Here is a 26,782-nt window from a genome sequence, read left to right as displayed (position 1 = left end):
GATGGCCATCTGACAGCAATGAAGATCCTGTGAATTTAGGGGGAGGTATTTGTGAGTTTCCTGCATTGTGCAGGGAGTTAGACTAGATGACCCTGGAAGTCCCTTCCAACTCTAGGATTCTAGGTTTTTGAACAGAGGCTGGATGGCCATCGGACAGCAATGAGGATCTTGTGAATTTAGGGGGAGGTGTTTGTGAGTTTCCTGCATTATGCAGGGGGTTGGACTCAATGACCCTGGAAGTCCCTTCCAACTCTAGGATTCTAGGTTTTGAAACAGAGGCTAGATGGCCATCTGACAGCAATGAGGATCTTGTGAATTTAGGGGGAGGTATTTGTGAGTTTCCTGCATTATGCAGGGGGTTGGACTCGATGACCCTGGAGGTCCCTTCCCACTCTATGATTCTAAGGATTACTGAATCCATTTCCGCTCGCTGAGATATTGTCGGGGAGGTTATTTGTTCCGATCCAGTCTTGTTGACTGCAGCCCCCTTTGAGAAACCATACAGATGGATGACCGGCCAGGCAAACCGCCCCGTTGAGCGTCCTCTGGCTTAAAGCTGCCTTTCTTTTGCCCTAGGCCTGCCAGGAATACCCGGCCCAGCTGGCGAAACTGTGGTCATAAAAGGTGACCAGGGTCCACCAGGTCTCCCAGGGCAGCCTGGACTGAAAGGTCACCCAGGGCTGCCGGGCCAACCGGGATTGCCAGGTATGTTCTTCCGTTGAGAGATTCAGAAGAATAAAATCCGCAGCCGACTCTGCATCTGAAAGGATCACATAAGCCCAACCCCGCCAATCTTACTGGCAGTGAAACTCCTCTACGCGATACTACAGAGTTTGCAGAACATCTGCTGTAACTTGCGGTTTTGTTTTCTAGGTCCAATGGGTATTCCTGGTGATCCCGGCCGAGACGGGCCTCCTGGATTCGAAGGTCCCGCAGGGCGTAAAGGGGAGAGAGGCCTTCCGGGTCAGCATGGTAAGCACCCAATGGTCAAGAAAGCTGGTGCGCTGAAATTTAAGATGCATGTGAACTTTTTTAGGCTGATGTTAGTTAGCGAGAGCCCGGGTCGCAGTGCACTTCAGGAAGATAATACAGCTGTATTTTATCCTAGATTATCACAGCCAGCTGCAACAGTATCCAGAGTTCCACAGCAGAATTCATACCTTCATGTGGAAAATATCAGGTTTAATCGTTATTTCCAGCTAGATCTTGGGTAGCAGGGCTTGGAGCAGTGTAGTGTAGTGGTTAGTGACTAGTACTGGGGAGACTCTAGATCAGGGGTGTCAAACATGCCGCCTGGGGGCCGAATCAGGCTCCCAAGCAACTGGCTGTCATCTGCTTCCTTCTTCCTCTCTCTTGCTTCCTTCTGTGTAACAGCTTGCTTTGCAAGGCATGCTCAATTGCACAGGAGCTACAGAGAAAAACCTCTGTTTTCTCCATTGGGTGATGCTTGAGAGCTTTGCCAGGCTCTCTCAATCTCACAGCAGAGCTACTGAGCCAAGCGTCTCTTCCTTCTATTGGCTGAGGCTCCTCCCCCTCCTGACCCCCTAGGGAAGGAAGGGACAAGCCAGAGCTTCCTACGCCCAGTTCCCTGGATCCCATGAGAGAAAAACAAAGAAAACACCTTTAAGACCAACGAGTGCTAATGTATTAAACATGTTTGATTTTTTTTTTAAAAAAATGAGATTGTCTGTGTCCTTTATAAAGTTTATGTCGTTGCTACCTAATCTTAAATAGGTACACACATGGCCCAGCCCGACAAGGTCTCACCTGTGTTAGATCCATCCCTCGTAACACATGAGTTTGACACCCCTGCTCTAGATCAAATCTCCCTGGAAGCTAAAATGGCTCAGACGATTCCTCGCTAGCCTTTGTTCCAGTCTCGCGCCCCTTTTTCCTGCGGCTCTTCTGCTTGGTTTTGCACACGCTGCTGTGAGGCCGCAACCTGCCCCACCTCTTTCCCAAGTTCCCTCCGCCGCTTCAGGAGCCTGGTTTTCAGAGAATCCTGCAGCTGCGGAGAGAACTTGGGAACGAGGTGACTCAAGTTGTGGCCCCGCAGCAGCGTTTTGCAAAATCGGACGGAAGAGACGCAGGAAAAAGGAGCACAAAATAGGGACAAAGATCGGTGAGGAATCTGTCTAAACTGAAATTGTTGTGCTTGTTACACTGGAAAAGATAATCGTGCTAGGCAGAGTTGAAGGCAGCGGTAAATGAGGAAGACCCAACACCATGCTGGGAATTATTGGCCAAAAAGGCCAACGCCATGCTGGGAATTATTAGGAAGGGAATTGAAAACAAATCAGCCGGTATCATAATGCCCCTGTAGAAATCGATGGTGCGGTCTCATTTGGAATACTGTGTACCATTCTGGTCACCGCACCTCAAAAAGGATATTATAGCATTGGAAAAAGTGCAGAAAAGGGCAACTAGAATGATTAAAGGTTTGGAACACTTTCCCGATGAAGAAAGGTTAATTAAAACGCTTGGCGCTCTTTAGCTTGGAGAAATGTCGACTGCGGGGTGACATGATAGAGGTTTACAAGATTAGGCATGGGATGGAGAAAGTAGAGAAAGAAGTACTTTTCTCCCTTTCTCACAATACAAGAACTTGTGGGCATTCAATGAAATTGCTGAGCAGTCGGGTTAAAACGGATAAAAGGAAGTACTTCTTCACCCAAACGGTGATTAACGTGGAATTCACTGCCACAGGAGGTGGCGGCGGCTACAATCATAGCCCACTTTAAGAGGGGATTGGATAAAAATATGGAGCAGAGGTCTATCAGTGGCTATTAGCCCAGCCCAGCAGGAACTTATTTGCATATTAGGCCACATCCCACTGATGTCATTATTGTTTCATACAGAGCTTCTTGTAAAAACAAAAAAATCCCAGCAGGAACTCATTTGCATATTAGGCCACACCCCACTGATGTCACCATTGTTTCATAAAGAACTTTTTGTACAAAAAATCCCAGCAGGAACTCATTTGCATATTAGGCCACATCCCACTGATGTCACCATTGTTTCACACCGGGCTGTTTGTGGGAAAAGCCCAGCATGAACTCATTTGCATATTAAGCCACACCCCCTGACATCTTTGTTTCACATGGCTTTTTGTAGAAAAAGCCCAGCAGGAACTCATTTGCACATTAGGCCACACCCCCTGTGTTCCTGTGCGTTCCTGCTTAAAAAAAAAAGCCCTGTCCCTTCTTGCCCCCCTGCGCTGCAATGAGAAGCAGCTGCCTGCCCCCCTTGCCTGCTGGTGATAATGTGAGGCCTGGGAATGGGGCACAGTGGCCCTCCTTGCCCCCAGAGCTTTAGCAGAGGAACGGGGGAAGACAGCCTGACCCTCCTTGCCCCCACCCATCAGAAAAAGGAAGCATTAGATGATGATAACTACTCAGGCGGGCCTATCCAGTCCCACCTGGAATTCCACCCCAGTTGAAGCTAATTAGAAGGTAAGATGAGCCAGTTCTTCCTCCATCTATCAAGTCTCCGCACAGTTTGATGTTCATTTCAGAGAAGACGTATCAGGTTTCGTCTTGGTTCGCCTTCCAAGTGCAACATCCAGTTTTCAGGACTTTTTCGTCCATGTAGCTTTGCATCGATCGCGCAAGGTGACGGTGTCTTTATGGAAGGATTTATCCGCTCTGTTTCTTGCTTACAAACAGGTTTACGCGGCTCACAGGGTCTTCCTGGACCAGATGGATTGCAAGGCCCTCCTGGTCCACCTGGAACCGGCTCAGTCGCTCATGGGTTCCTTATAACCCGCCACAGCCAGACAACAGAGACACCTTTTTGTCCTCAAGGAACAGTCAGGATCTATGATGGATTTTCCCTTCTTTACGTGCAAGGAAACGAGAGAGCGCATGGGCAGGACTTAGGTAAGAGATGCTGTTGACTGTCCATTAAGGAGCTGCAGAGAGTTGCTTTTGCTGCTATTGAGTTAATCCCTTCTTCAGATTTTCTTCCCAACTGTGAGCAAGTAGTCTTTATGTGCTCTGTTTTTCCCCAGTAGAGTCCCTTTCTAATGCATTTGTGCATTTACAAATCCAGAGTACAGATCTCTTAAGTGTTAAGGCATAAATGATCTGTGTAAATTGATCACAGATAAACACTTTTACTTTAAAAACCCAAAGGGGCTTTGCTGGATCAGACCAGTGTTCACAGAGTTCAATATTTTTTACAGGAATTCCTGCAAACCAGTAGGGGTTCAGGCAGGGTCATTTTGTAGAAAAATAGGTGGTGGAGCTCATCCAAGGATTGTTATGCAGCTGCACCTACTATTCAATGGAGAAGGTAGGTAGGTGGGGAGGAAGAGGGGGAACCCTCAGAAAGGTTCAGGAGCTGTGCTCCTGTGAGCTGCTGCTGAATTCAGGGTCTAGGTTTAGGTCATCCACCAGCCAACCACGAGTGGTTATCCCCTTCCCTTTTCCTCTGCTGGGCGAGAGTCTCTGGATTTTCTCTTCTTTGTTCCCCACTCCTCCACTTGCAGCTGCTGGAATGGACTTGGGTCAGCCATAGCTCGCCACAGAGTTGTCCTTGAAAGGGCAGCTTCTGGGAGAGCTCTCTCAGCCCTACCTACCTGTTGTGGGGGGAGGGGAGAGATAAAGGAGATTGTGAGCCACTGTGAGATTCAGAGTGAAGGGCGGGGTATAAATCCTCATCTTCGGCATTCCGAAATGGGGCAGATAGGATGCATGTTGTGAAAGCAATCTCTGGATGTGTCTTATTGCACTGTTCCTTCGAATCCAGTAGTGCCTGCTCTCAATTGGCGGCAGCCCCTCAAAGTCTCAGACCCACATCTTTCCCAACCTGCCTTCTGTTTTGACCTAAAATGCCAAGGACTAAACCTGTGACCTTCTGCATGCCTAGCTCTTTCTCTTCTGCTAAGATGCCAAGCATTCCTGTTTATTTATTTACTACCTACTTTAATAAAAGGCCCTTTATGGCCAGGGGCCTCTATGTCTTCAGGACCACCTCTCCCCATATGAACCCCCACCCCGGGCTCTCTGCTGCTCAACATCTTCTCATAGTCCCTGGTCCTAAGGATGCCCGACTGACTCCAACGAGAGCCAGGGCCTTTTCAGTCTGGGCCCCTACCTGGTGGAATGTGCTCCTGCTGGAGATCCAGGCCCTGTGGGACTTATCAAGGTTTCGCAGGGCTTGTAAGACAGAGCTCTTCCATCAGGCTTGTAATTAATCCTTTGAAAGTCATCACTTCGCCCAGCATTTCACCGTTATGGTGTTATGTTATGCTGTTAGCCATCAGCCACATGCTGTTTACCACCTGTGTTTTGTAATGTCTGTTTTTTGCTGCTCCTGTTTTGTAATGACTGTTTTTATGACATTATTTTAACTCTGTTGTTTGCAGGATAGGGTGGGATATAAATCTAAAAATTAAATTAAATTAAAAGCATTTGACTTTAAAATTAAAAGCATTTGGATCCTTCTGCTGTCATGAGAAGCAAAAATTGTTACCTCATGCCTATAAAAGAAGCAGGGAACTGATGAAGACTTGTGAGGCGAGGGAAATCCCACCGTTGCCGCCGCTGTCCCTGTGCTCTGCAGGCCACCGGCCAACTAACTGCCTCCATTAACTATTTGGTGGGATCTTTGGGTTGGCTCTGAGCAGGATGCTGTTTCAGACCCAGCCCAGCACGCTGTAGCAGTTCAGAGCAGTGGACTCTAATCTGGAGAGCCGGGTTCGATTCCCCAGTCTTCCTCCACATGCTGCCAGCTGGGTGACCTTGGGCCAGTCACGGTTCTCCCAGAGCTCTCTCAGGCCCACCTGCCTCACCTCCCCACCTGTTGCGAGGGGAGGAAGGGAAGGCGATTGTAAACCGCTTTGAGACTCCTTAGGGTAAAGAAAAGCAGGACACACACAAAAAACAATCCCAGCCTACTCTTTTAACCGTTCCACTGTGCAGTTAATGTGAGAGGAGGCCTGGGGGGCCACCAATGTTCCCTCTAAGCTGCAGAGTCTTGTGAGCAAAAATTCCACTTTGCGAGCTCCTGGCGTTCAAGGGGGGAGCTCCTGCATCAATTAGTGCGATCTGGGCTCATCCTTCCTGAGCTAAGACAAAAGCCTGTGAGCTGGAGGCTGAATATCTGTGAGCTTGCTCACGCTCACTCAGCTTAGAGGGAACTGTGCTAGGAGCCAATGTTCCCTCCAAGCTGCAGAGCCTTGTGAGCAAAAATTCCACTTTGCGAGCTCCTGGCATTCAAGTGGTGAGCTCCTGCATCAGTTAGTGTGCTCTGGGCTCATCCTTCCTGAGCTAAGACAAAAGCCTGTGAGCTGGAGGCTAAAAATCTGGGAGCTCACTCAGCTTAGAGGGAACTGTGCTAGGGGCCAATCTTCGCTCTAAGCTGCAGAGTCTTGTGAGCAAAAATTCTACTTTGTGAGCTCCTGGCATTCAAGGGGTGAGCTCCTGCATCAATTAGTGTGCTCTGGGGTCATCCTTCCTGAGCTATGACAAAAATGTGTGAGCTGGAGGCTAAAAACCTGTGAGCTAGCTCACGCTCACTCAGGTTAGAGGGAACACTGGGCCACACATTAATAACTAGTCTCCTTCTCATGCAGCAAGGAATCCTGTTCCCTGTTGTGCTTTCCGTACATGGAGGTAACCTAGTTTCTCTCAAGTCTGCAAAAACCTCTCCCCCCTCCAGACATGGCCCCACTGTGTGGATTTTTTTATTTGCTTCCTGGATCCTAGTTCAGCCCTAGATGTGTGATGTGTGTGCTTTTATTTCTTAGGCACTGCCGGTAGCTGCCTCCGCCGTTTCAGCACGATGCCCTTCATGTTTTGTAACATCAACAATGTCTGCAATTTTGCATCAAGAAACGACTATTCCTACTGGCTGTCCACTCCTACGCCAATGCCAATGAGCATGGAGCCCTTAACTGGAAAGACCATACAGCCCTTTATTAGTCGGTGAGAGATCAGAACGGATACCATGCATTGAACCAGTTTGGTGTAGTGGTTAAGTATGTGGGCTGTTATCTGGGAGAACAGGGTTTGATTCCCCACTCCTCCACTTGCAGCTTCTGGAAATGGCCTTGGGTTAGCCATGGTTCTCGGATGTCCTTGAAAGGGCAGCTTCTGTGAGAGCTCCCTCAGCCCCACCCACCTCATAGGGTGTCTGTTGAGGGCGGGGGGGGGGGGGAAATAAAGGAGATTATAGGCCACTCAGATTCAGAGTGAAGGGTGGGGTATAAATCAAATATCATCATCTTCATTATCATTCCAAATGTAGTCTTGTCATGTTGAAAAAAAGACACGAGCCACATTAAGCATTAGCAAGTTGTATTCGTCTCTCAGTCCATGTATACAGTATCATTGTGCCTTTTGCATATAACAAGAAAGCAGGTTTTTGCCCTGAGGGGCTTACAGTTTCAAAGCGTAGGCACCAAAGTAGGGTGGATGGGAGGATGAAAGAGAGCAATCTGAATTTGTTTCTGATGCATGTCCTTCTTTTTTTGTCCTCAAGTCGCAGCTGACTTCTGGCAACCCCATAGGGTTTTCAAGGCTACAGACTTTCAGAAGTGGTTTGCCATGGCCAGCCTCTGTGCAGCAAGTAGGGATGGGCACAAACCAGGAGAATGCGGTTTGGCTCGTAGTTTGTGGCAAAACCACGAACAGGGCAGCCAGTTTATGAACAAAACTGGTTAGCGCCTTCATGGCCCTGCAAACGCTGTTGTGGTTTTATACTGTGAGCCGCCCTGAGCCTGCTTCAGTGGAGAGGGTGGGATATAAATCAAATAAAGTATAAGTAAGTATTGAAAAAGACCGAGTTTAGAGAAAGCCCTAGCCACAGGGAGCACAGCTCAGCTGTTTGGGGCTGTCTTGTGCAGTCTCTTTAAACTTTACAGGGACTGCAGAAGACAGCTCGAAAAACTGGGAGGAAGGACCCTCTGGAAGGGACTTCTCACTTCCCTTTCTGCTGGTCGGAGCAAGTCGCTGCCAGCTGTAAAGTGGGAAATGCCCCCTGGGAGGGGCTTCTCCCATCCCTTACTGCTGATGGTGATCCTCTGCTAGCAGAAAGGAAAGGGAGAAGAGCCTCCTGGAAAGGGGTTTCCCCTTCCCTGTCTGCTGGCTGCAGTTCCCTGGCAGCAGAAGGGGAGGGGGACAGGAAACGCCTCCTGGGAGGGGCTTCCCCCTTCCTTTTCTCCTTCAGTGGAGGAAGTCATCCAAGCTGGTTAGGTCAAGCCTCCAACTCCTCCTCCAGGCAGGGCCGGGCAGTTCATCAGAAAGTTGTCTCCCCTCCAAATTGCCAGATGGACGGTCCCGAAAAGCCCAGCTCAACCGCATCAGCAAAGCCCAACGGGAAGGGGCTTGGGGAACCAGCCGAGAGACCATCAGTCTGCCCATTCCCATGCTTCGTTCTGCTGACTGTTCCCTGTGGCCAGCAGAAGGGTGGGGGTGATGTGCCCTCTGGAAGGCGCTTCTCCTCTTTCTTTCTGCCAGCTGCAGGGAGCAGAAAGCTGAGCCAGGTCGTGAGCAGAGCTTGGACTGCAGTATAGCAGCTTACCACTCTGCACCACAGGGCTCTCAGATTTTGAGTCGCTTGCATTAAATATAGTTATCTATCTTAGTTTAAACCCTTCTTGTTGCTGCCTGTGAAAAGCTGTAAGTAGCTGAAAGCAGGATTTAAAGGGCTCCCAGTAGGGTTGCCAAGTCCAATTCAGGAAATATCCAGGGACTTCGGGGGTGGAGCCAGGAGACTTTGGGGGTGGAATCAGGAGACACGGGGGGTGGAGCCAGGAGCAAGGCTGTGACAAGCATAATTGAACTTCAGAGGAGGTTCTGGCCATCACAGTTCAAGGGACGGTGCTCCTTGTCAGTGCCTTCCCTCCACTAGAAATAATGGAGGATAGGGGCACCTTCTTTGGGGGCTCATTGAATTGAACCCCCTGGCCCAATCTTTTTGAAACTTGGAGGGTATTTTGAAGAGGGTCACTGGATGCTATGCTGAAAATTTGGAGCCTCTGCCTCAAAAAACAGCTCCCCCCAGAGCCCCAGATACCCGCAGATCAATTCACCATTATACCTTGTGGCCCATAGGCTATGGCCATTGGTCTCCACAAGAAATAATGAAGCGGCCAGAAGACATTTCCTTCCCCGCCCCTCCGCTTTTTGATGACCCTGAAGCGGGTGGGAAGGCCTCCAAATCGGGAGATCCCCAGCCCCCACCTGGGGATGGGCAACCCTAGCTCCCAGCCATTTAAACCAAAAAGCTGAGTGGCAGGGAGCTCCTAGCCACATAGCTGTTTCTCCTGAAGAGAAGCCTCCATGAATTGTGCCAAAAATCATGGTAGATTGTCCTGGTTCTTCCGTTCATGAACTCCAGTTTGCAAACCCCGAACAGGCCAGAATTAATTATGAACTTCCGTTCATCCGTCGGTCCACGGCCATTCGTAGTAGCAGCCCTGGACTTTTTTTGTGGTCTCCCATCCAAGTAGTAACCGGGATCAACCCTGCTTAGTTTCCGAGATCTAACAGGACTCTGCTAACCTGGGCCATCCAAGTCAGGGCAAAATGCTTCTAGAAACTCTGTTTATTCTTCTTAGTACATTGTGGTACAACATACTGTCAAGTCGCAGCTGATGAATGCAGACCCCTGTAGGGCTTTCAGGCCCTGCCTTCTCTACCAGAGGTGGTTTGCCATTGCCTGACTCGGCACAGAACAAAGCAGTAGACAAGTGGCACCTTTAAGACCAACTAAGTTTTTATTCAGAATGTAAGCTTTCGTATGCTCTAAGACAGGGGTCCTCAAACTATGGCCCGCGGGCCAGATGCGGCCCACTGAGGACGTTTATGCGGCCCGCCGGGTTATGGCAAAATCAGACCGGAAGTGACATTCGACCTAAACTCGCGTTAGTATTGCACACTTCCGGCACTGGGCTGAGGCAGCGGAGACAGAGTGTGAGGTGATACCAAGGTGAGGTGAGTTCCCAGGCTGGGGTGTGTGGTGCTGGGAAGGGAGAGAGATGCAGAAGACGGAGAACTGACGGGCCGCGTCCTTGTACAGTAACGGCAGCCACTACAACAGACAGTTTTTGTTTTTACTATAGTCCGGCCCTCCAACAGTCTGAGGGACAGTGAACTGGCCCCCTATTTAAAAAGTTTGAGGACTCCTGCTCTAAGAAGACTTCATCAGACAAAATTGGAATGGCAAGCCATCTTTAAATATAGAGAAAGTGGGCAGTGAGTTGGTATGCAGAGTCATGGGAATGTTTTTAGCAGATTAAAAGAATCACAAATTGAATGTTTGTGGGTATGTTAACTGGGCTGTAACAACAGTGGAGGGTGATAAAAAGCAGACATGTCATAGGTGTGAAGCGCCATAAATCTGGGTGTCATTCTGGCTTCGTTAGTTGTGGGTTTAAATGGAGGGTGTTAATATTTCAAGAGGTTATAACATCATTATAGTTTGCCATTAGAAAAAAAAAGTATACATTAAAATATAGTGGAAGACGGGTTCGTATATGTAATAAAACAAACGGCCAATATCCCTGTCTGAGTATGTCAATACAAAAAACCAAAATATTCTGATGCACTGTTCTAAAAGAGAAATACATTCTGGTTTGCCATTGGGAAAAAAGAGCACATTAAAATATAGTGGGAGATGGGTTCGTATATGGCTATTACTCTGCATAGCAACCCTGGACTTCTTTGGTGGTCAGTCAGGGCCCCCCCCTTCTTGGCTTCCGAGATCTGATGCGATTGGACTGTCCAGGTGAGGGCAATGAATGTTCCTAAGCCTCGTTCTAATAGCAGAGGGGGACTGGTGGTTTGTGTCTCTGGCATTCTTTTCACCTTTTTTGTGTGTTGCTTTTCTTCAGGTGCACAGTTTGCGAAGCTCCCGCTGTGGTGATAGCAGTGCACAGCCAGACCATTCAAATCCCGCCGTGTCCGCAGGGCTGGACCTCCCTGTGGATTGGTTACTCTTTCATGATGGTAGGTGTGCCTCACCCTGCAATGTTCTGGCACGATGCTGCGCGCATTTGTGAGTCTTCGTCCCCACTCCCTTCCTCAGTGGCGGGGGCTCAGAAGAGGCACCATCAGGAAGACAAGAAGAAGGGAAGTTAATCATCTTTGAGGCATCTGCAACTTTGCCGCAGGGATAACCCTTCAAGTGCCCGTTCTCCCTAAGCTTGGGCAGAGATGTCTGCTTTCCCAAGTCAGCAGTGTGTTTGTAACAGCAGGCAGTTCCCACAATTTTCTTTAGACCAGGGCCTTTTTTTTTGAGCAGGAACGCAGTCCCAGCTGGCTTGGTGTCAGGGGGTGTGGCTTAACATGCAAATGAGTCCCTGCTGGGCTTTTTCTGCCAAAAAAGCCCTTCTTTAGACTATTTGTATTCTGAGCAATTAACACATCCTGCATTAAAAAACATATATCTTTGCATTTGGGGGGCATGGGGGAAGGGCTGTGGGTTAGTGTAAAGGCCTCTGCTTGGCATGCAGAAGGTCCCAGATTCAATCCCCAGCATCCCCAGTTCAAAAGGACCAAGCAGTAGATACTGTAAAAGACCTCAGACTCTGGAGATCCATTGCCTATTTGAGTAGACAATACTAACCTTGATATAAAGGTAAAGGTAATCCGTATGCAAGCACCGACCCATAGGGTGATATCACATCATGACATTTTCTTGGCAGACTTTTTACGGGGTGGTTTGCCATTGCCTTCCCCAGTCATCTACACTTCATTCATTTTACTGACCTCGGAAGGATGGAAGGCTGCGTCAGACTTGAACCAGCTACCTGAACCCAGCTTCCACCGGGATCGAACTCAGGTCATGAGCAGAGCTTGGACTGCAGAACTGCAGCTTAGCACTCTGCACCACAGGGCTCTCAGATTTTGAGTAGCTCACATTAAATATAGTTATCTTGAATTTTTTTGTGCCTTCATATTTTATAATTTTTTTGTTAACTTTGCTGTCTTGTCTGTAGCTCTGTTCTCAGCCTCATCTGCTATGCTCTAAGAATGTGGGTGATACTGGTGGGCTAGGAATGGCCAACTGAGGATCACCTGCTGAATCAGGGTTGGAGGGTGTCAGTGGCTCTGCACCAGCTGTTGGCTGTGAATCCTGACAATCCTGCAGCTCTTCTTCCTGATGGTCAGCTTCTATTAACTCAAGGCTGGCTACATGAGTCTCCTCTTCATGTAAGGAGTCCTCACTGTTGCTGAGCCCTGGCTGACTCATAAAAGCATAAGAGAAACCATGTTGGATCAGACCAATGGCTCATTTGGGCCAACACTCTATCCAAAAAACCAGGTGCCATCAGGAGGTCCAGAAGCCCTCCCACTGTTGCCCCCAAGCACCAAGAATACAAAGTATCACTGCCCCAGGCAAAGTGTCCCATCTGTACCTTATGGCTAATAGCCACTGATGACCTCTGCTCCTATCCAGTTCCCTCTTGAAACTGTCTATGCTTGTAGCCACAACCACTTCCTGCGCCAGTGAATTCCATGTATTAAATACTCTTTGGATGAAGAAGTACTTCCTTTTATCTCTTCTAAACCCTCTGCTCGTTCATTTCATTGCGTGCTCACAAGTTCTTGTATTGTGAGAAACGGCGAAAAGTACTTTTTTCTTTGCCTTTGATATGCCGTGCATAATTTTGTAGACCTCTATCGTGTCACTCCTCAGTCGCCGTCTCTCCAAGCTAAAGAGCCCTGGCCTCTTTAACCTTCCTTCATCGGAAAGTGTTCCATCCCCTTAATCATTTTAGTTGCCCTTTTCTGCACTTTTTCCAATGCTGCCTTTTCTGAGGTGCACTGACCAGAACTGAACACAGAATTCCAAATGAAGCAGCACCATCAGTTGATACAGAACCGTTATGATACCGGCTAATGTGTTTTCAGTTCTCTTCCTAATAATCCCCAGCATAGCACTTGCCCTTCTTTATTGCTGTCGCACAATGGCTCAGCATTTTCAGTGAGTTCTCTAACGCCGTGATCTCTCTCCTGGTCAGTCTCTTGTCAGTTCGGACCCCATCAACATGTATTTATAGTTAGGATTTTTGGCTCCAGTGAGCATTATGGTGCCCTTTCCAACGTTTGCCGTCCACCATGGGCAGGGGGTGGGGGGAGAATTCTTTGCCTTCATCTGGTGCCAAAATATTTTCCTGCAGGTAAAGGCAATGAAACTGACCTTGCTGTATTGTCTCTTAGCACACCAGTGCCGGTGCTGAAGGATCCGGACAAGCGTTGGCCTCCCCCGGTTCCTGCCTAGAAGAGTTCCGCTCAGCTCCTTTCATCGAGTGCCACGGCCGAGGGACCTGCAATTATTATGCCAATTCATATAGCTTCTGGCTGGCAACTGTGGAGGTGGCAGAAATGTTTAGGTAAGAAGGCTTCCTTTCCTTTCCTTTCCTCTTCTGCTTGAGCAACGTCTGCCCCAGCAACCGTTTGCCCTCCATTCACTGAACTCTGGATGCAGCCCTAAGTTGGATTCGTTACATTTTTAAAAAAATTGGTTGCTTATTTGTCTGCTTCGTTTGTTGTCCACCTTTCTCACCGAGACTCAAGATGGGTTACGTAATTAAATTGTACAACATATTGAACATATGAAGCTGCCTTATACTGAATCAGACCCCCGGTCCATCGAAGTCAGTATTGTCTTCTCAGACTGGCAGCGGCTCTCCAGGGTCTCAAGCTGAGGTTTTTCACATCTATTTGCCTGGACCCTTTTTTGGAGATGCCAGGGATTGAACCTGGGACCTTCTGCTTACCAAGCAGATGCTCTACCACTGAGCCACCGTCCCTCCCCAAACAACAAACAATGAAAGAAATTTAAAACTGGATTACAAAACTACAGAACAATGCACCAAAAGAGGGTAATATGTACAATATAACTGTATCATAAATCCAATCCCAAATCAGGCCATAGACCATGGATTAATAGAGCCTCACAATGAAGCTAGGAAGGGCTTCTCTACAAATCTGAAAGAAGTCCCAAGTTTGCAGAAAAAACCGAAAGACATTAGGGGGTTAAAACTCCCCCCAAATAATGGAAAGAGCAGCTGTAACTTTAAGGAAACTGAGCTCTCAGATGCCATTTTGGAGGTTGCTAGGCAACCACAAAATATTGCTGAGCCCTGGTTTGTGTAACATGAAGTCCTTGGGGGAAGCAGGGGTGGACTGTGGATCCTTGAAAGGGTTTCATTCCACCTCCCTTTCATGTGTCCCTTGATTGAAGAGGACTCGCTGGGCATAGGCTGAGCAATAAACACTGGCTACCCCCACCCCTGGACCTGGCTTTGGCAGCCCCCGTGCAACTGGGCAGTGCTTTTCCCAGGGAGAAGCTGCTGGTGGGAGGAAAAGAAAGCAGAATACAGGAGAGCGGATGAAGTTAGATTGGCTGGTTGGTGGTAAGAAGAGAAGGAAGCAGGAAAAGGGGAGAGGTCATAAGGGCTTCCGGGGAAGAGAGACAATAGTGGGGGAGAAGATACAGAGAAAAATGAGATGTTCCCCACAAGTTTTTGTGGGTCTCCCACTTGTGATACGTACAAACAATACGACAGGGCTGCATTTCAAAGCTGCATAATCATACATACACTTTAATGGATGCAAATAATTGTTTGCAACTGCTTTGCTTCAAAGGCTGATGCCCTTTGATTTTGTAAGATCTCTGGACTATGTTAATAATTTGGTTGTGTTCCTTTCTGCACTTGGGTATTTTACCCCTTTAGGGGAGGATCCCCAGACTGCATCACTCAGCTCTGGTTTCTGGGAAAGTGTGCCACTTGCGAGCGCTTCCTGTATCCCCAGCCCCTCACACCCTTGGTCCGTCTAGCTCAGTACTGTTGGTTCTGGCCGCAGTAGCTCTCCAGGGTCTCAGACCGAGGACATCTTTTCCACCTGCTGCCGCCTGGTGGCAACTGGAGGTGCTGCACCTGACACCTCCTCAATGCAAAGCCTGTGCTCTCTCCAAGGGTCGCTTTGTAGAAAAATAGGTGGTGGAGCTCATTAGCATCACTCATCAGCATATGCCCCCCCCAACCAAAAGGAACCCTAAGCAAGAAAGGAAATCCAGCCAACCCAAACAGGCCTCGCTCACCTGGGGCTCTCCTTGGTCGCCGCCCCCCCAGTCCAAAGGCCAGCAAGCCGCCCAGTGCCCAAAATCACATAAGAAGTGGAGAAAGGGTGGGACGTGGGCTTCTCCAGGGGTTAATGAGGGCTGCTGGGGGATGTGGCAAAGTCCCTGGTGACTGGCTGGCTGGCTGCCTGCTCTCCTAATCCAGGGATTGTTATTCAGCTGCACTACTATTCAGTGGACAAGGTGGGGAGGAGGAGGGGGGCCATCAGAAAGGTTCAGGAGCTGTGCTCCTGTGAGTTCCTGCTGAATTCAGGACCTAGTTCCCTCCCTTCTCTCTTACCCTCTTTACTGTCATTGAATCTTAAATTTGTACCATTTTGCATTCTAAAGCACTCCCTACCAGATAACTTTACTTTACTGTCATTGGATCTTAGATTTGTACCGGTTTGCATTCTGAGCCACTGACTACCAGCTACGTGTGGCTTTGCTCGCTGTGCCTGATTCCTCGTCTGATGAAGTGTGCTTAGAGAGCGCACAAATAAAATTAAGTTGCTCTTAAAGGTACAACTTGACTCCTATTTTGTTTTACCTCTTTCCCCAATCGCCCATTTCTTTGTTTCCGTTGTCCAGTAAACCTCAGTCGGAAACACTGAAGGCCGGCGACCTGAGGACGCGTATTAGCCGATGCCAAGTCTGTATGAAGAGGACGTAATGCCTCGGAGGCTTTTGAAACCACCGAGAACTCTCTCTAAATGTTTTGGTGCACTGTCCTTCCGCTATAACCATGGTGCTATTGGTGCAGAAGTGAAAACAAACTAGAACTGAGAACAACCCAGACAATGCAGATTCCGGTGAACCTCTCCCAAGTGCCATCCCGACAGCCGTCTTCTGGTGCCTCATTGTCCGGGGAACTTGACCCCCTCGGTAGTGTTGGAGACGCTCAAGGGCCACGACGGATCAGAAGGTGAAGTTGCCACATCTCTCGCCCTGCCTGTGCCCCCGAGGGGCGCTTGTAAAAGAAAACCACGAGAAAAAGAAGCCGCGACGCACTGTGAGGATTCAGACGATGTGGCGACCGTGCAGCGACCCCTTTCTTCATGGTGCTACTAACTCCTACTGTGTCCCCCGGTTTTTAATATGAAATGTTTAAGCTTGTTTTTTTTTTCTCTGTAAGTAATGAAATGTGTATATTGTGTAAACACATTTTTTTTTTTTAGTTTTTGACTTCTCAGTCATTTTAGACACAAACCAGCCTTAAGAATCACTGTCTTCACGAAGGAAAAAAAAAACTATATATAAATAAATATATATATAAATATATATATATAAAAGCATAAAGTACCACTTACAGTAGGCGGCAAGATTGTCTGGCCAACAGGCAGTGGTAAAATCCCCCTCACTTTCGACGCACTGCTGCCAGATTTTTAAAGTTTTGTTTTCTGCCCCCAAGTCCCCGTCACGATGTATTTGGAAAGCGTCCCAGGATGCCTTTGGAGGCGGGTTGTTAATGTCTATATTGTGTGCCATGCAACGGATGGTTTTATTTTGTTCTTCAGAAAAACCAAAAACGTTTTTTGAAAGGTTTTATTTTTGCATATTCTGTGAAATATTTGAAATGCTCAACAGTATCCTAGATTCTTTTATAAGAAAGACAAAAAGTCATAATCATTCATATCCTAATAACTCTGTTGGTTCAGAATATACCCTGTGGAAAAAGAAAACAATGCAGATGACACAAACATCATAGATAGGAACTCACACAACCACATAAAATCCACTTTTTTGTCCAGAAATGATATCAAAGTATTTTATTCAGAAATAGCTGTACACTTTGAAAATCCTTTTGACTGAAATAAAGTGAAAACTGGTGAAAATCTGAGCTTTTTTTTTTTGATGGCAGCATTTTTCTGTGTAGCAGATTTCCACATCAGCCATCTTTTTCCTAATGAATAAAAAATGTACTTCTTGTGTCTGTTATGATAACTGAAGAGCTTACAGGGCTTTTAGTACAGGGTCTACTGTAAGCTCCATGAGGATTGGCTACATCAGGGGGTGTGTGGCCCAATATGCAAAGGAGTTCCTGCTACAAAAAAAGCCCTGGAACTCTGCATAGGTGTGAGGGTCAGGGTCAAGCTGGACCTACTTTTGGCCAGGATAGGTCCTCAAGGAAGAGAGTCACACGTAAGTATGTGGAGGGTGGACATTCTGTGTTCCCAGATAGGGTGAAGATTTTTTTCCCTATATAATCCTCGGCTCAATTTCCTGACCTCTCTAGATGCTGTCTAGACCCAAGATCCCTGCCTTAACAAACAGGCTGAGACTTCCACAAAAGCCTTCTGTGGCTCAGTGGAAGAGCCTTTGCTTTGCATGCAGAAGGTCACAGGTTCAGTCCCTGTCATGTCTGGTTATAAAGGACCAGACAGTAGGTGACGTGAAAGACCTCTTCCTGAGACCCTGGAGAGCAGCTGCCAGGCTGAGTAGACGATAATGATAGAGGAATGGTCTGATTGAGGGATGGCCAAACTTGCTTAACATAGGAGGCACATAGAAAAGACATCAGATGTTGGAAGGAAGGAAGGCGAATAGATAGGGAGAGAGAGAAACAAAGCAACCTTAAATGCATTCTCCAAGTAATTGGCTGGCTTGGCTAAGTGATTTAAAGAGATGCCTTCTGCAAGCTGGTCGATGGGGTGGTGGGGACTTCAGGAGCCACACAATATGTGTGAAAGAGCCACATGTGGCTCTTGAGCTGCAATTTGGCCACTTCCTGGTCTGATTCAATATATAACAGTTGCATGTGCGGGTTCAAGAGCGTAGTCCAGATCTTTTAGGAAGGTCTGAAGGCCCACAGTCCTAAATTATCCTTGATGGGTAGACTAGCAGTCAGTCTTAGCCTAACAAGGTAATACTGATAGATCCCAGTAGGCAGCCATGTTGTCTGAAGCAATAGAAGTAAGTAAGTAAGTAAAATTTTATTTGTATCCCGCCCTCCCCCGCCAACTAGGCTCAGGGCGGCTGTTCCCAGCACTAGACAAAGCACTAGACAAGTGCACCTTTGAGACCAACTAAGTTTTATTCAGAATGCAAGCTTTCGTATGCTCTTAAGCAGACTTCATCAGACAAAATGGGAATGGACGCAGCAATTCTTAATATAAGTGGGCAGTGTGGAATCATGGGAATGTTTTTAGCAGATTAATGGCAAACTATAATGGATGCTATAATCTCTTGAGAAACCATGCCCTCTATTTAAACTAACAAAGCCAGAATGTCACCTAGCTTTATGGCACTTCGCACCTACGACAGCAGTCTGCTTTTTATCCCCCTCCAGTGTTGTTTCAGCCCTGCTTTGTCCTAACACTAACAAACACAGATCCCTATTTGTGATTCTTTTAATCTGCTGAAAACATTCCCATGATTCCACACTGCCCACTTATATTAAGAATTGCGGCGTCCATTCCCATTTTGCCTGATGAAATCTGCTTAAGAGCATACAAAAGCTTACATTCTGAATCAAACGTAGTTGGTCTTAAAGGGGCACTTGTCTTCTGCTTTGTTCGAAGGCAATACTGACTTCAGCAAGGAACAGAACCTATTCATTGCTAACTATATAAATGCCCCCATCCTCAAGCCACTGTTGGGCTCCTTGGCTAAACCAGCTTCTTTAACCAGGGACTGGTCTGAGGACTGGGGGAGGGACCCTGGCTCGGTGGCAGAGCATCTTGGGTAGCAACCGCAGGCCCTGGAGATGTGGCTCGTCAGGGTAAGCGGTTTAGAGCAACAGTGGTCTGAACCAGCAAAAGACCCCTGGCACTGCAACGATTCATCAGGGCTGGAGCGTGGGAGTAGGCCAAGAAGGCGGCCACCTCAGGCACCACTTGGCCTAGGGGTGCCATGAGGTGCCCCCTCTCCCCGTGCCCGAAGATGCTTCCCACCAGTGCTCAGATTGGCCCGCCCCTGCTTCAAAGGGAGCCAGCCAGCTCCCTTTGAAGCAGGGGAGGGCCAGACTGAGTGCTGGCATGTACCACATGCACCATGATGACATCACTTCTGGAAATGGCTGCTTTGCATGTGTAGCAAGAGACGGGGGGGAACGGGCCTCGGCCTAGGGGCGCCAGAACCCATAGCGCCAGGCCTGCTGTTCATACGTCAGTTTTAATTGCCAGCGCTCCACTCATCCAATGGGCAGAATCAGCAACTGCCCGCATACAGTGCCTTCTCCGTTGTGGCTCCCACCCTGTGGGAGGGCCCGCCTGAGGAGGTCAGGAAAGCTCCCACTTCCCTAGCCTTTTGCAAACCATGCAAAATGGAACTATTTGAAAGCTCTTTTCTGCACAGGTCATAAGGCATAATGTTCACAAATTTACTTGGAGAAATGATTGGGACTGTGGTCTCTACTGCTGAGCAGGGGTCATTTTGTAGGAAAAGAGGTGCCGGAGCTCATCAGCACAACTCATTTGCATATGCCACACACCCCTGACATCCCCGGAAGGGGTACTCAATTCTATCAGCTCAGCATCTGCCTTCAAATGCTTCTTGAATTAGAACGGTCATAATAAAACCTGACTCCCATCATAACTTTTGAAATGACTTTCTCCTAGGTGGCCACAGTGCCATGATGAAGAATTTCATCTGTCTGCTTTATGTGTTTTGGTTATTTTCCCTTTTTGTGTTTGTGTGGCAAAAATATTAGAAAGTTTGTCAAATCTTACAAGTTCAGCACAATTCTCCCAGGGGGGTTTGAACATGGAGCCCAGAAACAAGTATTTGGGGGAGAAGGTAAGAAAGAAAGAGCACAATAAAACTTAAGAAGAAGAAGACTGGAGATTTATACCCCACTCTTCTCAGAATCAGAGTCTCAGAGCGGCTTACAATCTCCTATATCTTCTCCCCTCACAACAGACACCCTGTGAGGTGAGTGAGGCTGAGAGGGCTCTCCCAGCAGCTGCCCTTTCAAGGGCAACTCCTGCGATGGCTAACCCTAAGGCTATTCCAGCAGCTGCAAGTGGAGAAGTGGGGAATCAAACCCGGTTGTCCCAGATAAGAGTCTGCACACTTCCCCACCACACCAAACTGTCTCAAGACGTTCCAGAGCTCCACTCCTGTCAGCTCCTGCTCAAAATGAGGCCTGCTGCTGAGTATAGCTTATTGCACAGGTTGTGCTAACGCATGCTGAATAATGCACTTTCCAACTGGGTTTTGCTGCACGAACTGGCAAAATCCAGTTGGAAAGTGGATTGAAAGTGCATTATTTAGTGTGTGTGACTGCAGCCTCTAAGTAGGATCCTATTATGTAAATTCTGTATCACTTAAGATGCCATGTTACACTCTGCTTCAGTTCTTTCTGACTTCTAACATTCTACTGAATCAGGCCCGTGGTCCATCTAGGTCAGTATTGTCTACTAAACTGGCAGGTGCTCTGCAGGCTCTCAGGCAGACAGAAGTCTTTCACATCACCTCCTATCAGTCCTTTTAGCTGGAGATACTGAGGACTGAACATGGGACCTTCTGCATTCCAAGCAGGTGCTCTACCACCGAGCCATGGCCCCTCCCTTGAATCCCTGTGAGAAAGGTATAAATAACTAAAATGGCCCTGTGCCTTCTGAAAGCATTTTGCACCAGGGCATGGGGAAAGAAAGGAAAGGTCCCCTGTGCAAGCACCAGTCGTTTCTGACTCTGGGGTGACGTTGCTTTCACAGTGTTTTCACGGCAGACTTTTTACAGGGTGGTTTTGCCATTGCCTTCCCCAGTCATCTACACTTTCCCCCTAGCAAGCTGGGGACTCATTTGATCGACCTTGGAAGGATGGAAGGCTGAGTCGACCTGGAGCTGGCTACCTGAAACCAGCTTCCGCTGGGAATGAACTCAGGTCGTGAGCAGGGCTTAGGACTGCAGTACTGCAGCTTTAACACTCTGTGCCACGGGGACATGGGAAGCTGGCCCCAAATAGCCTCCACTTCCCCCCCTCCCTCTTTTGGAGCCTGCAAAGGAGACAGGAATGTGACTTAGGAATATGTATGGGAGAAACTTTTTATTTTATTTCTCTGAAGCCCTTTTTGTTGGTATTCTTTTCTTAAATTTGGTTATTTTATATGAGTTCATTTTCCATTTCCCCCCCATTCCTGGTTTTGTTTCCTCCTGGTTTCAGTGAAAGAACTTTCTCATAGCATTGGTATTTTGCATCCAAATGGCATGAGAAGAAGCCCAGACATTCTGTCACTCTGCTACTGGACCTGCTACATTTCAAACAGGTGGGGGAAAAACCCATTTAGTGGCAACCCACCAGCAGTGCCGACCTGTCTTCAAATGTGTTCTTGGTCTCCGGAAGACACAGGTCAGTGGGAGGAAATGGCTGCTTTGGACGGTGGACACCATGGCAACAATATGCCACACTGAGGCTCCTCGTCTCCCCAAACCCCGCCCACTCCAGGCTCCGCCTCTCAAATCTCCAGAAATCCCCCCCTCCCCACTGCTTGTGCTCTTCCTCCCTCCCTGTGATCTTATGGTGAACTCTACATGCTGTTCCACATAATGTATTCAGTGCAAAATGCCTCCACTGCACTGCTATTAATGGACAATTAAAAAAAAAAAGATTTTTCATTAGTTTCTTATCCAATTTGTGTCCCCCCTCCCCCTTTGGCTTCTGTTGTAAAAATGAACGATCAGAATGGGATCTTTGTTTTCCTGCTCATTTTCCAATTCATCAAAAAATTAACATGAATTTCCCATGGGAATCTTGGGGGGGGGGGGCATTTCGCAACCTGTATTCCTCGAATGAGATGCCCGTGTGCTTTGCGGATGTCAGTGGGCTGTTCTGTAAGATTCGCCAACAGTTTCTTGATCCTGTTATTTCTAACCTCTCTGGCCCTCCGGAAAGAATTACCCAGTATTTATTTGCAGATAAAACTGCCCGTTTGACTGCATTAGTGGCTGAGTCTTTGGCTCTTGTACTGTAGAAGGGTCATCATCTATTCAGAAAAAGGCAATGAACATCTGATCATTTTTTGTTCTAAAATATTATTTGTTGGTGACACTGTCTTCATTGCTTCTTTCACTTGAGATCCTGTTTGTTTGTTTGTTTTATTCATTATTTTATTTTGCCATTAGTTTAGAAACTTGAACTGGTCAGTGGCCAGACCACGGAAAGCTTTCCCCTCCCATCAAGCTGCAGTTGACTAAGGGCAGCCCCATGGGGTTTTCAAGACAAGGGCTGATCAGAGGTGCTTTGCCATTGCCTGCCTCTGCATCTCAGCCCTGGTATTCCTTGGTGGTCTCCCATCCAAATACAGGCCAGGGATGACCCTGCTATCCTGGTTAGGGCACAGAAAGCTTAGGCCAGAATAGAAGGAGAAGAAGACTGCAGATTGATACCCCGCCTTTCTCTGAAGCAGAGTCTCAGAGCAGCTCACAATCTCCTTTCCCTTCCTCCCCCACAACAGACACCCTGTGAGGTGGGTGGGGGTGAGAGGGCTCTCCCAGCAGCTGCCCTTTCAAGGACAACCTCTGCCAGAGCTATGGCTGACCCAAGGCCATTCCAGCAGCTGCAAGTGGAGGAGGGGGGAATCAAACCCGGTCCTCCCAGATAAGAGTCCACGCCAAACTACACCAAACTGGCTCTCTCTAAATAAAATGTGTCAAACTTCTAGGTGACCCAGGGTGCCTGTTTTTTACAGTCTTAAAATTCCCTCCTGTTCTGGAAGATGGAAAGATTTCTTTCTCCGTCTCCCTTTCCTTTTGGCTTTGCCACGGTCGTCGTAAAAACTTTATCCAGATGATCCACCTTCCAGGATAAAATCACAAGATACATCCCACATCGCTTTCTTTTCCTTTTGAGCCCCCCTCCAGATTCTTCATCAAGTTTGATGTTGGAAGGCTTTAAAAGGCAGAGGGGTAGAACATCACCTCTGACGAAGCGTCCTGGCCCAGCTGAAGAGCTCGCACAGTGTTTTGTGCTAAGCTGGTTGATCCAATAAAAGGTATTATGGAGATTTTTGTTCTTGGTTTTGGAAAAGTTGAAGAAGGTGCAATTAGTAGTAGGCGCCACACGATGGCAGCAGCTGCAAAGGAGATCGTGCAAGAGGTTTACCTTTAGAACGCCACTATTGACACAGTAGCAACAGACTTTACATTTCTGGTATCCAAGTTCACTGCAGATGGTGACTGTAGCCATGAAATTAAAAGACAGTCTGCTCCTTGGGAGGACAGCTATGGCGAACCTGGGCAGTATAATAAAAAGTAGAGACATCACCCTGCCAACAAAAGTCTGTATAGTCAAAGTGATGGTATTTCCAGTAGTAATGTATGGCTGTGAGAGCTGGACCATAAGGAAGGCCGAATGCAGAAGAACAGATGCTTTTGAGCTGTGGTGCTGGAGAAGAATCTTGAGAGTCCCTTGGACTGCAAGAAGATCAAATCAGTCAGTCCTAAGGGAAATCAACCCAGACTGTTCCCTGGAAGGTCAGATGCTGAATCTCAAATACTTTGGCCCCCAAATGAGAAGAGAGCACTCCCTGGAAAAGATCCTGATGCTAGGAAAGACAGAAGGCAAAAGAAGAAGGGAACAGCAAAAGATGAGATGGCTGGACAGTGTTACTGATGTAACAAACACAAATTTCAGCAGACTTCGGAGGATGGTGGAAGACAGGAGGGCCTGGCGTGACTTGGTCCATGTCAAAGAGTTGGACTCGACTGTGCGACTGAACAACAACAACATTGACACTCAGACCAAATATCCATTGCCCAATATTTATATTGATGGAGGCCTTGGAATAGTTTCCTAATCTGAATAGCAGCAGTTTGAAAATCTGCAGCGCAAACAAACTTGCTCAATTTATTTGAGCACCACTCGCCCGCATTCTTCCACAAATCTTTAATGAGGCATCCCAGAAGCATCAAGAAGTTATTGGAGCACCCGCAGCACCATTGGAAAGGACGGCCTCTCCTAAGAGAAGTTTCGTGGCTTTCGAGTCAGCACTTGGACACAGAAGTACCAGTGTGTTGGAGGGATACAGAGCCATAGAGCCCACCATGCAAAGCTGCCACCATTTCCTCTCAAGGAATCGATCTCTGTATTCTGGAGATCAGTTATAATTCTGGTAGATCTCCAGCTCTCACCTGGAGATTGGCAACTCTACTGTCACATAGTCGCGCAGCAGAAAAGGGGCAGGAGCAACGCAGAACATCATCGGTCAGTGTTGGGGATAGGGTTGCCAAGTCCCCCGCAGCTGCCCCCCACCCCAAAGAGTCCCATTGCTGCGCAGCATGTGCAGTACCCGGAAGTGACATATTGCACTGGGCATGTCACACAGGGCACTCTAGGAATTTGCTGAAAACTCTATTGGTTTCACATAGGGGCACTCTGGCAATTTTGGGGGAAACTCTATGGTACCGTAGAGTTCCCCCCCCCCCCCAATTGCTTGAGCATCCCCGTATGAAACCATAGAACTTTCTGTGCATTCCTACAGCATCCTGGTGTGATACATCAGTTCCGGGTGCCACACACGCTGCATGGCAATGGGACTCCTTGGGGGGGCAGGGATCCCCCAGCGGCCTCCTTTCTGCTGGTGAGTTGGGGTCCACTGGACCAGGGGATCCCCCACCTCTGGGAGGAACTTGGCAGTCCTAGTTGTAGACCAATACCGCAGAGCTCCTGGAGCACCTGCTGCCCCTTGGCCCCTCCCCCAGGAATGGGGACAACAGCAGCTGTACCACTCTGGGGACTGGGATGTCAGGCCTCCAAATTCCAGGCCCTTCTCTAGTAAGGCAATGGGGCACAAGAGAAGGTGTGGTGGAGTGGTTAGCGGGTCTAGGATCTGGGATTCTCCAGGTTTGAGGCCTGCCCCGCTGCCACGAAAGCTCATGGGATAACCGTGGGCCTAGTCGTTCTCTCAGCCTCACCTACCTCACAGGGTTGTTGTGGGGATACAAGAGAAGAGAGGTGAGCGATGTATGGGACTTTGGGTCCTCACTGGGGAGAAAGGCAGGAAATAAATAAATCCGATGGGGTGAAAAAGCAAGGAGGGAGAGGGAGACGTTGCTGCCGCACTTTGCTATCTAGCTTCCTTTTTTAAAAAATCCAGCCTTTTCTCCAAGGGTGGCCCCTCACGGCTCTCCTTTTCCCATTCTATCCTTACCACAACTCTTCTAGGTATGTGGAGTGTGACTGTCCTTAAGTTACCCACTGAGTGTCACAGGAGTGAGGACTGGAGTCCCAAAACCAGGGAGGGTCTCTGCTGGCTGCCACCACTTTGGTACGGGTCTGCCTGGGAGGGCCCAGAGCATCCACCCACCCCCGTCCTCCTTCTCGGCAAACGCCTTTTAGCTGTGCCTGAAGAGGCATGCGGACCCAGGCAGTAGAGCAACGATAAGTTTATTGTCAGTGCTCAAAAACAAACAAGTGGGTCGTAGTTTTTAGTGCAATAGCGAACATGGAAACAGTAAATGTGGTGGTACAAAGCAAAACAAAAAGCTCTGGCACAACTAGCTTAGGGTTGCCAAGTCCCTCCTTGCATGTGTAAAGCGTGCACGGCATGGTGACGTCACCCGGAAGGGATGTCTTCGTGCCAGGGACGCCATGCTAGGGACGCTCTAGGAGTTGTGATAAAACTCTATGGTACCATAGAGTTTTTAGAGTAAGTCCTAGAGCGTCCCCGGCATGATGATGGTCACTTCCGGGTGACATCATCACGCCGGGGGCGGGGATCCCCCTGGTGGTCTGCTCCCTGCCAGAGGGTTAGGGTCCTCCAGGGCGGGAGATTCCCCGCCCCCAGCGAGAGCTTGGCAGCCCTATGGCAACTGGAACAGGGACCTTTCACATCTGACTGGCAGCCGTTCTCCAGGGTCTCAGCTGAAGTTTTTCACATCGCCAACCCCGTGATCCTTTCAACAGGAGCTGCCAGGAACTGAACCTGGGACCTTCTGCATGCCAAAGAGAGGCTTTTTCACTGAGTCACAGCCCCTCCCCAGAGCAGAGAGGTCAAGCCATTGTGGACTCCTGGTTTTGGGTGTGTTTACACAGACTAAGGCTTGTGAGTTTGCTCAGCATAATTAAGTTGTGGCTGAAGTTTCCCAGGATCAACATCTGCAAAATATTTCCACATTTTAGAAGGTATTATAGAAGGTAATGGCTTTTAAGACTTGCTGTGTTTGAGATTTTTCCATTCTTTTTGCAACTCCTGTAACTAGCAGCAGCAAACAGAGAGAACACACTCACTTTGAAAACAAGGGGGAAGGGGAATCCCAACAAAATTGTCTTACCTGAAGACAGACAGACAGACAGACAGACAGACAGACAGACAGACAGACAGACAGACAGACAGACAGACAGACAGATAGATAGATAGATAGATAGATAGATAGATAGACAGACAGACAGACAGACAGACAGACAGACAGACAGACAGACAGACAGACAGACAGACAGACAGACAGACAGACAGACAGACAGACAGACAGACAGACAGACAGATAGATAGATAGATAGATAGATAGATAGATAGATAGATAGATAGATAGATAGACAGACAGACAGACAGACAGACAGACAGACAGACAGACAGACAGACAGACAGACAGACAGACAGATAGAGGCAGGCAGGCAGGCAGGCAGACAGACAGACAGACAGCAGGCAGGCAGGCAGACAGACAGACAATTCCGTCCTTTTGCAGACTGGAGGATGCTTGCAAGAGAACAGAAATGGCCAAACCAAGCTGCAGCTGGTCAAGGGAACGCTGCGGAGTCCCACCA

General features: G+C 48.2%; 1 protein-coding gene across 1 annotated transcript in view; it reads left to right on the top strand.

Moving 5' to 3' along the window:
- COL4A5 (collagen type IV alpha 5 chain) overlaps window positions 1-16,913 on the top strand; it is a 232,606-nt gene extending 215,693 nt beyond the window's left edge. The window contains exons 45-51 of the mRNA XM_060250114.1: window positions 577-705; window positions 874-972; window positions 3,666-3,878; window positions 6,752-6,929; window positions 10,841-10,955; window positions 13,173-13,345; window positions 15,670-16,913. Coding sequence (XP_060106097.1) covers window positions 577-705; window positions 874-972; window positions 3,666-3,878; window positions 6,752-6,929; window positions 10,841-10,955; window positions 13,173-13,345; window positions 15,670-15,751 — 989 coding nt within the window. The 3' untranslated portion in view covers window positions 15,752-16,913. The remainder of the gene's footprint in view (window positions 1-576; window positions 706-873; window positions 973-3,665; window positions 3,879-6,751; window positions 6,930-10,840; window positions 10,956-13,172; window positions 13,346-15,669) is intronic.
- Window positions 16,914-26,782: the final 9,869 nt, after the last annotated feature.

This window comes from Heteronotia binoei, chromosome 11 (genome assembly GCF_032191835.1).
Source record: "Heteronotia binoei isolate CCM8104 ecotype False Entrance Well chromosome 11, APGP_CSIRO_Hbin_v1, whole genome shotgun sequence".
In the NCBI taxonomy this organism is placed as follows: Eukaryota; Metazoa; Chordata; class Lepidosauria; order Squamata; family Gekkonidae; genus Heteronotia; species Heteronotia binoei.
Note: the sequence above shows the minus strand (reverse complement) of the source record. Positions and strands in the feature narration are given on the sequence as shown.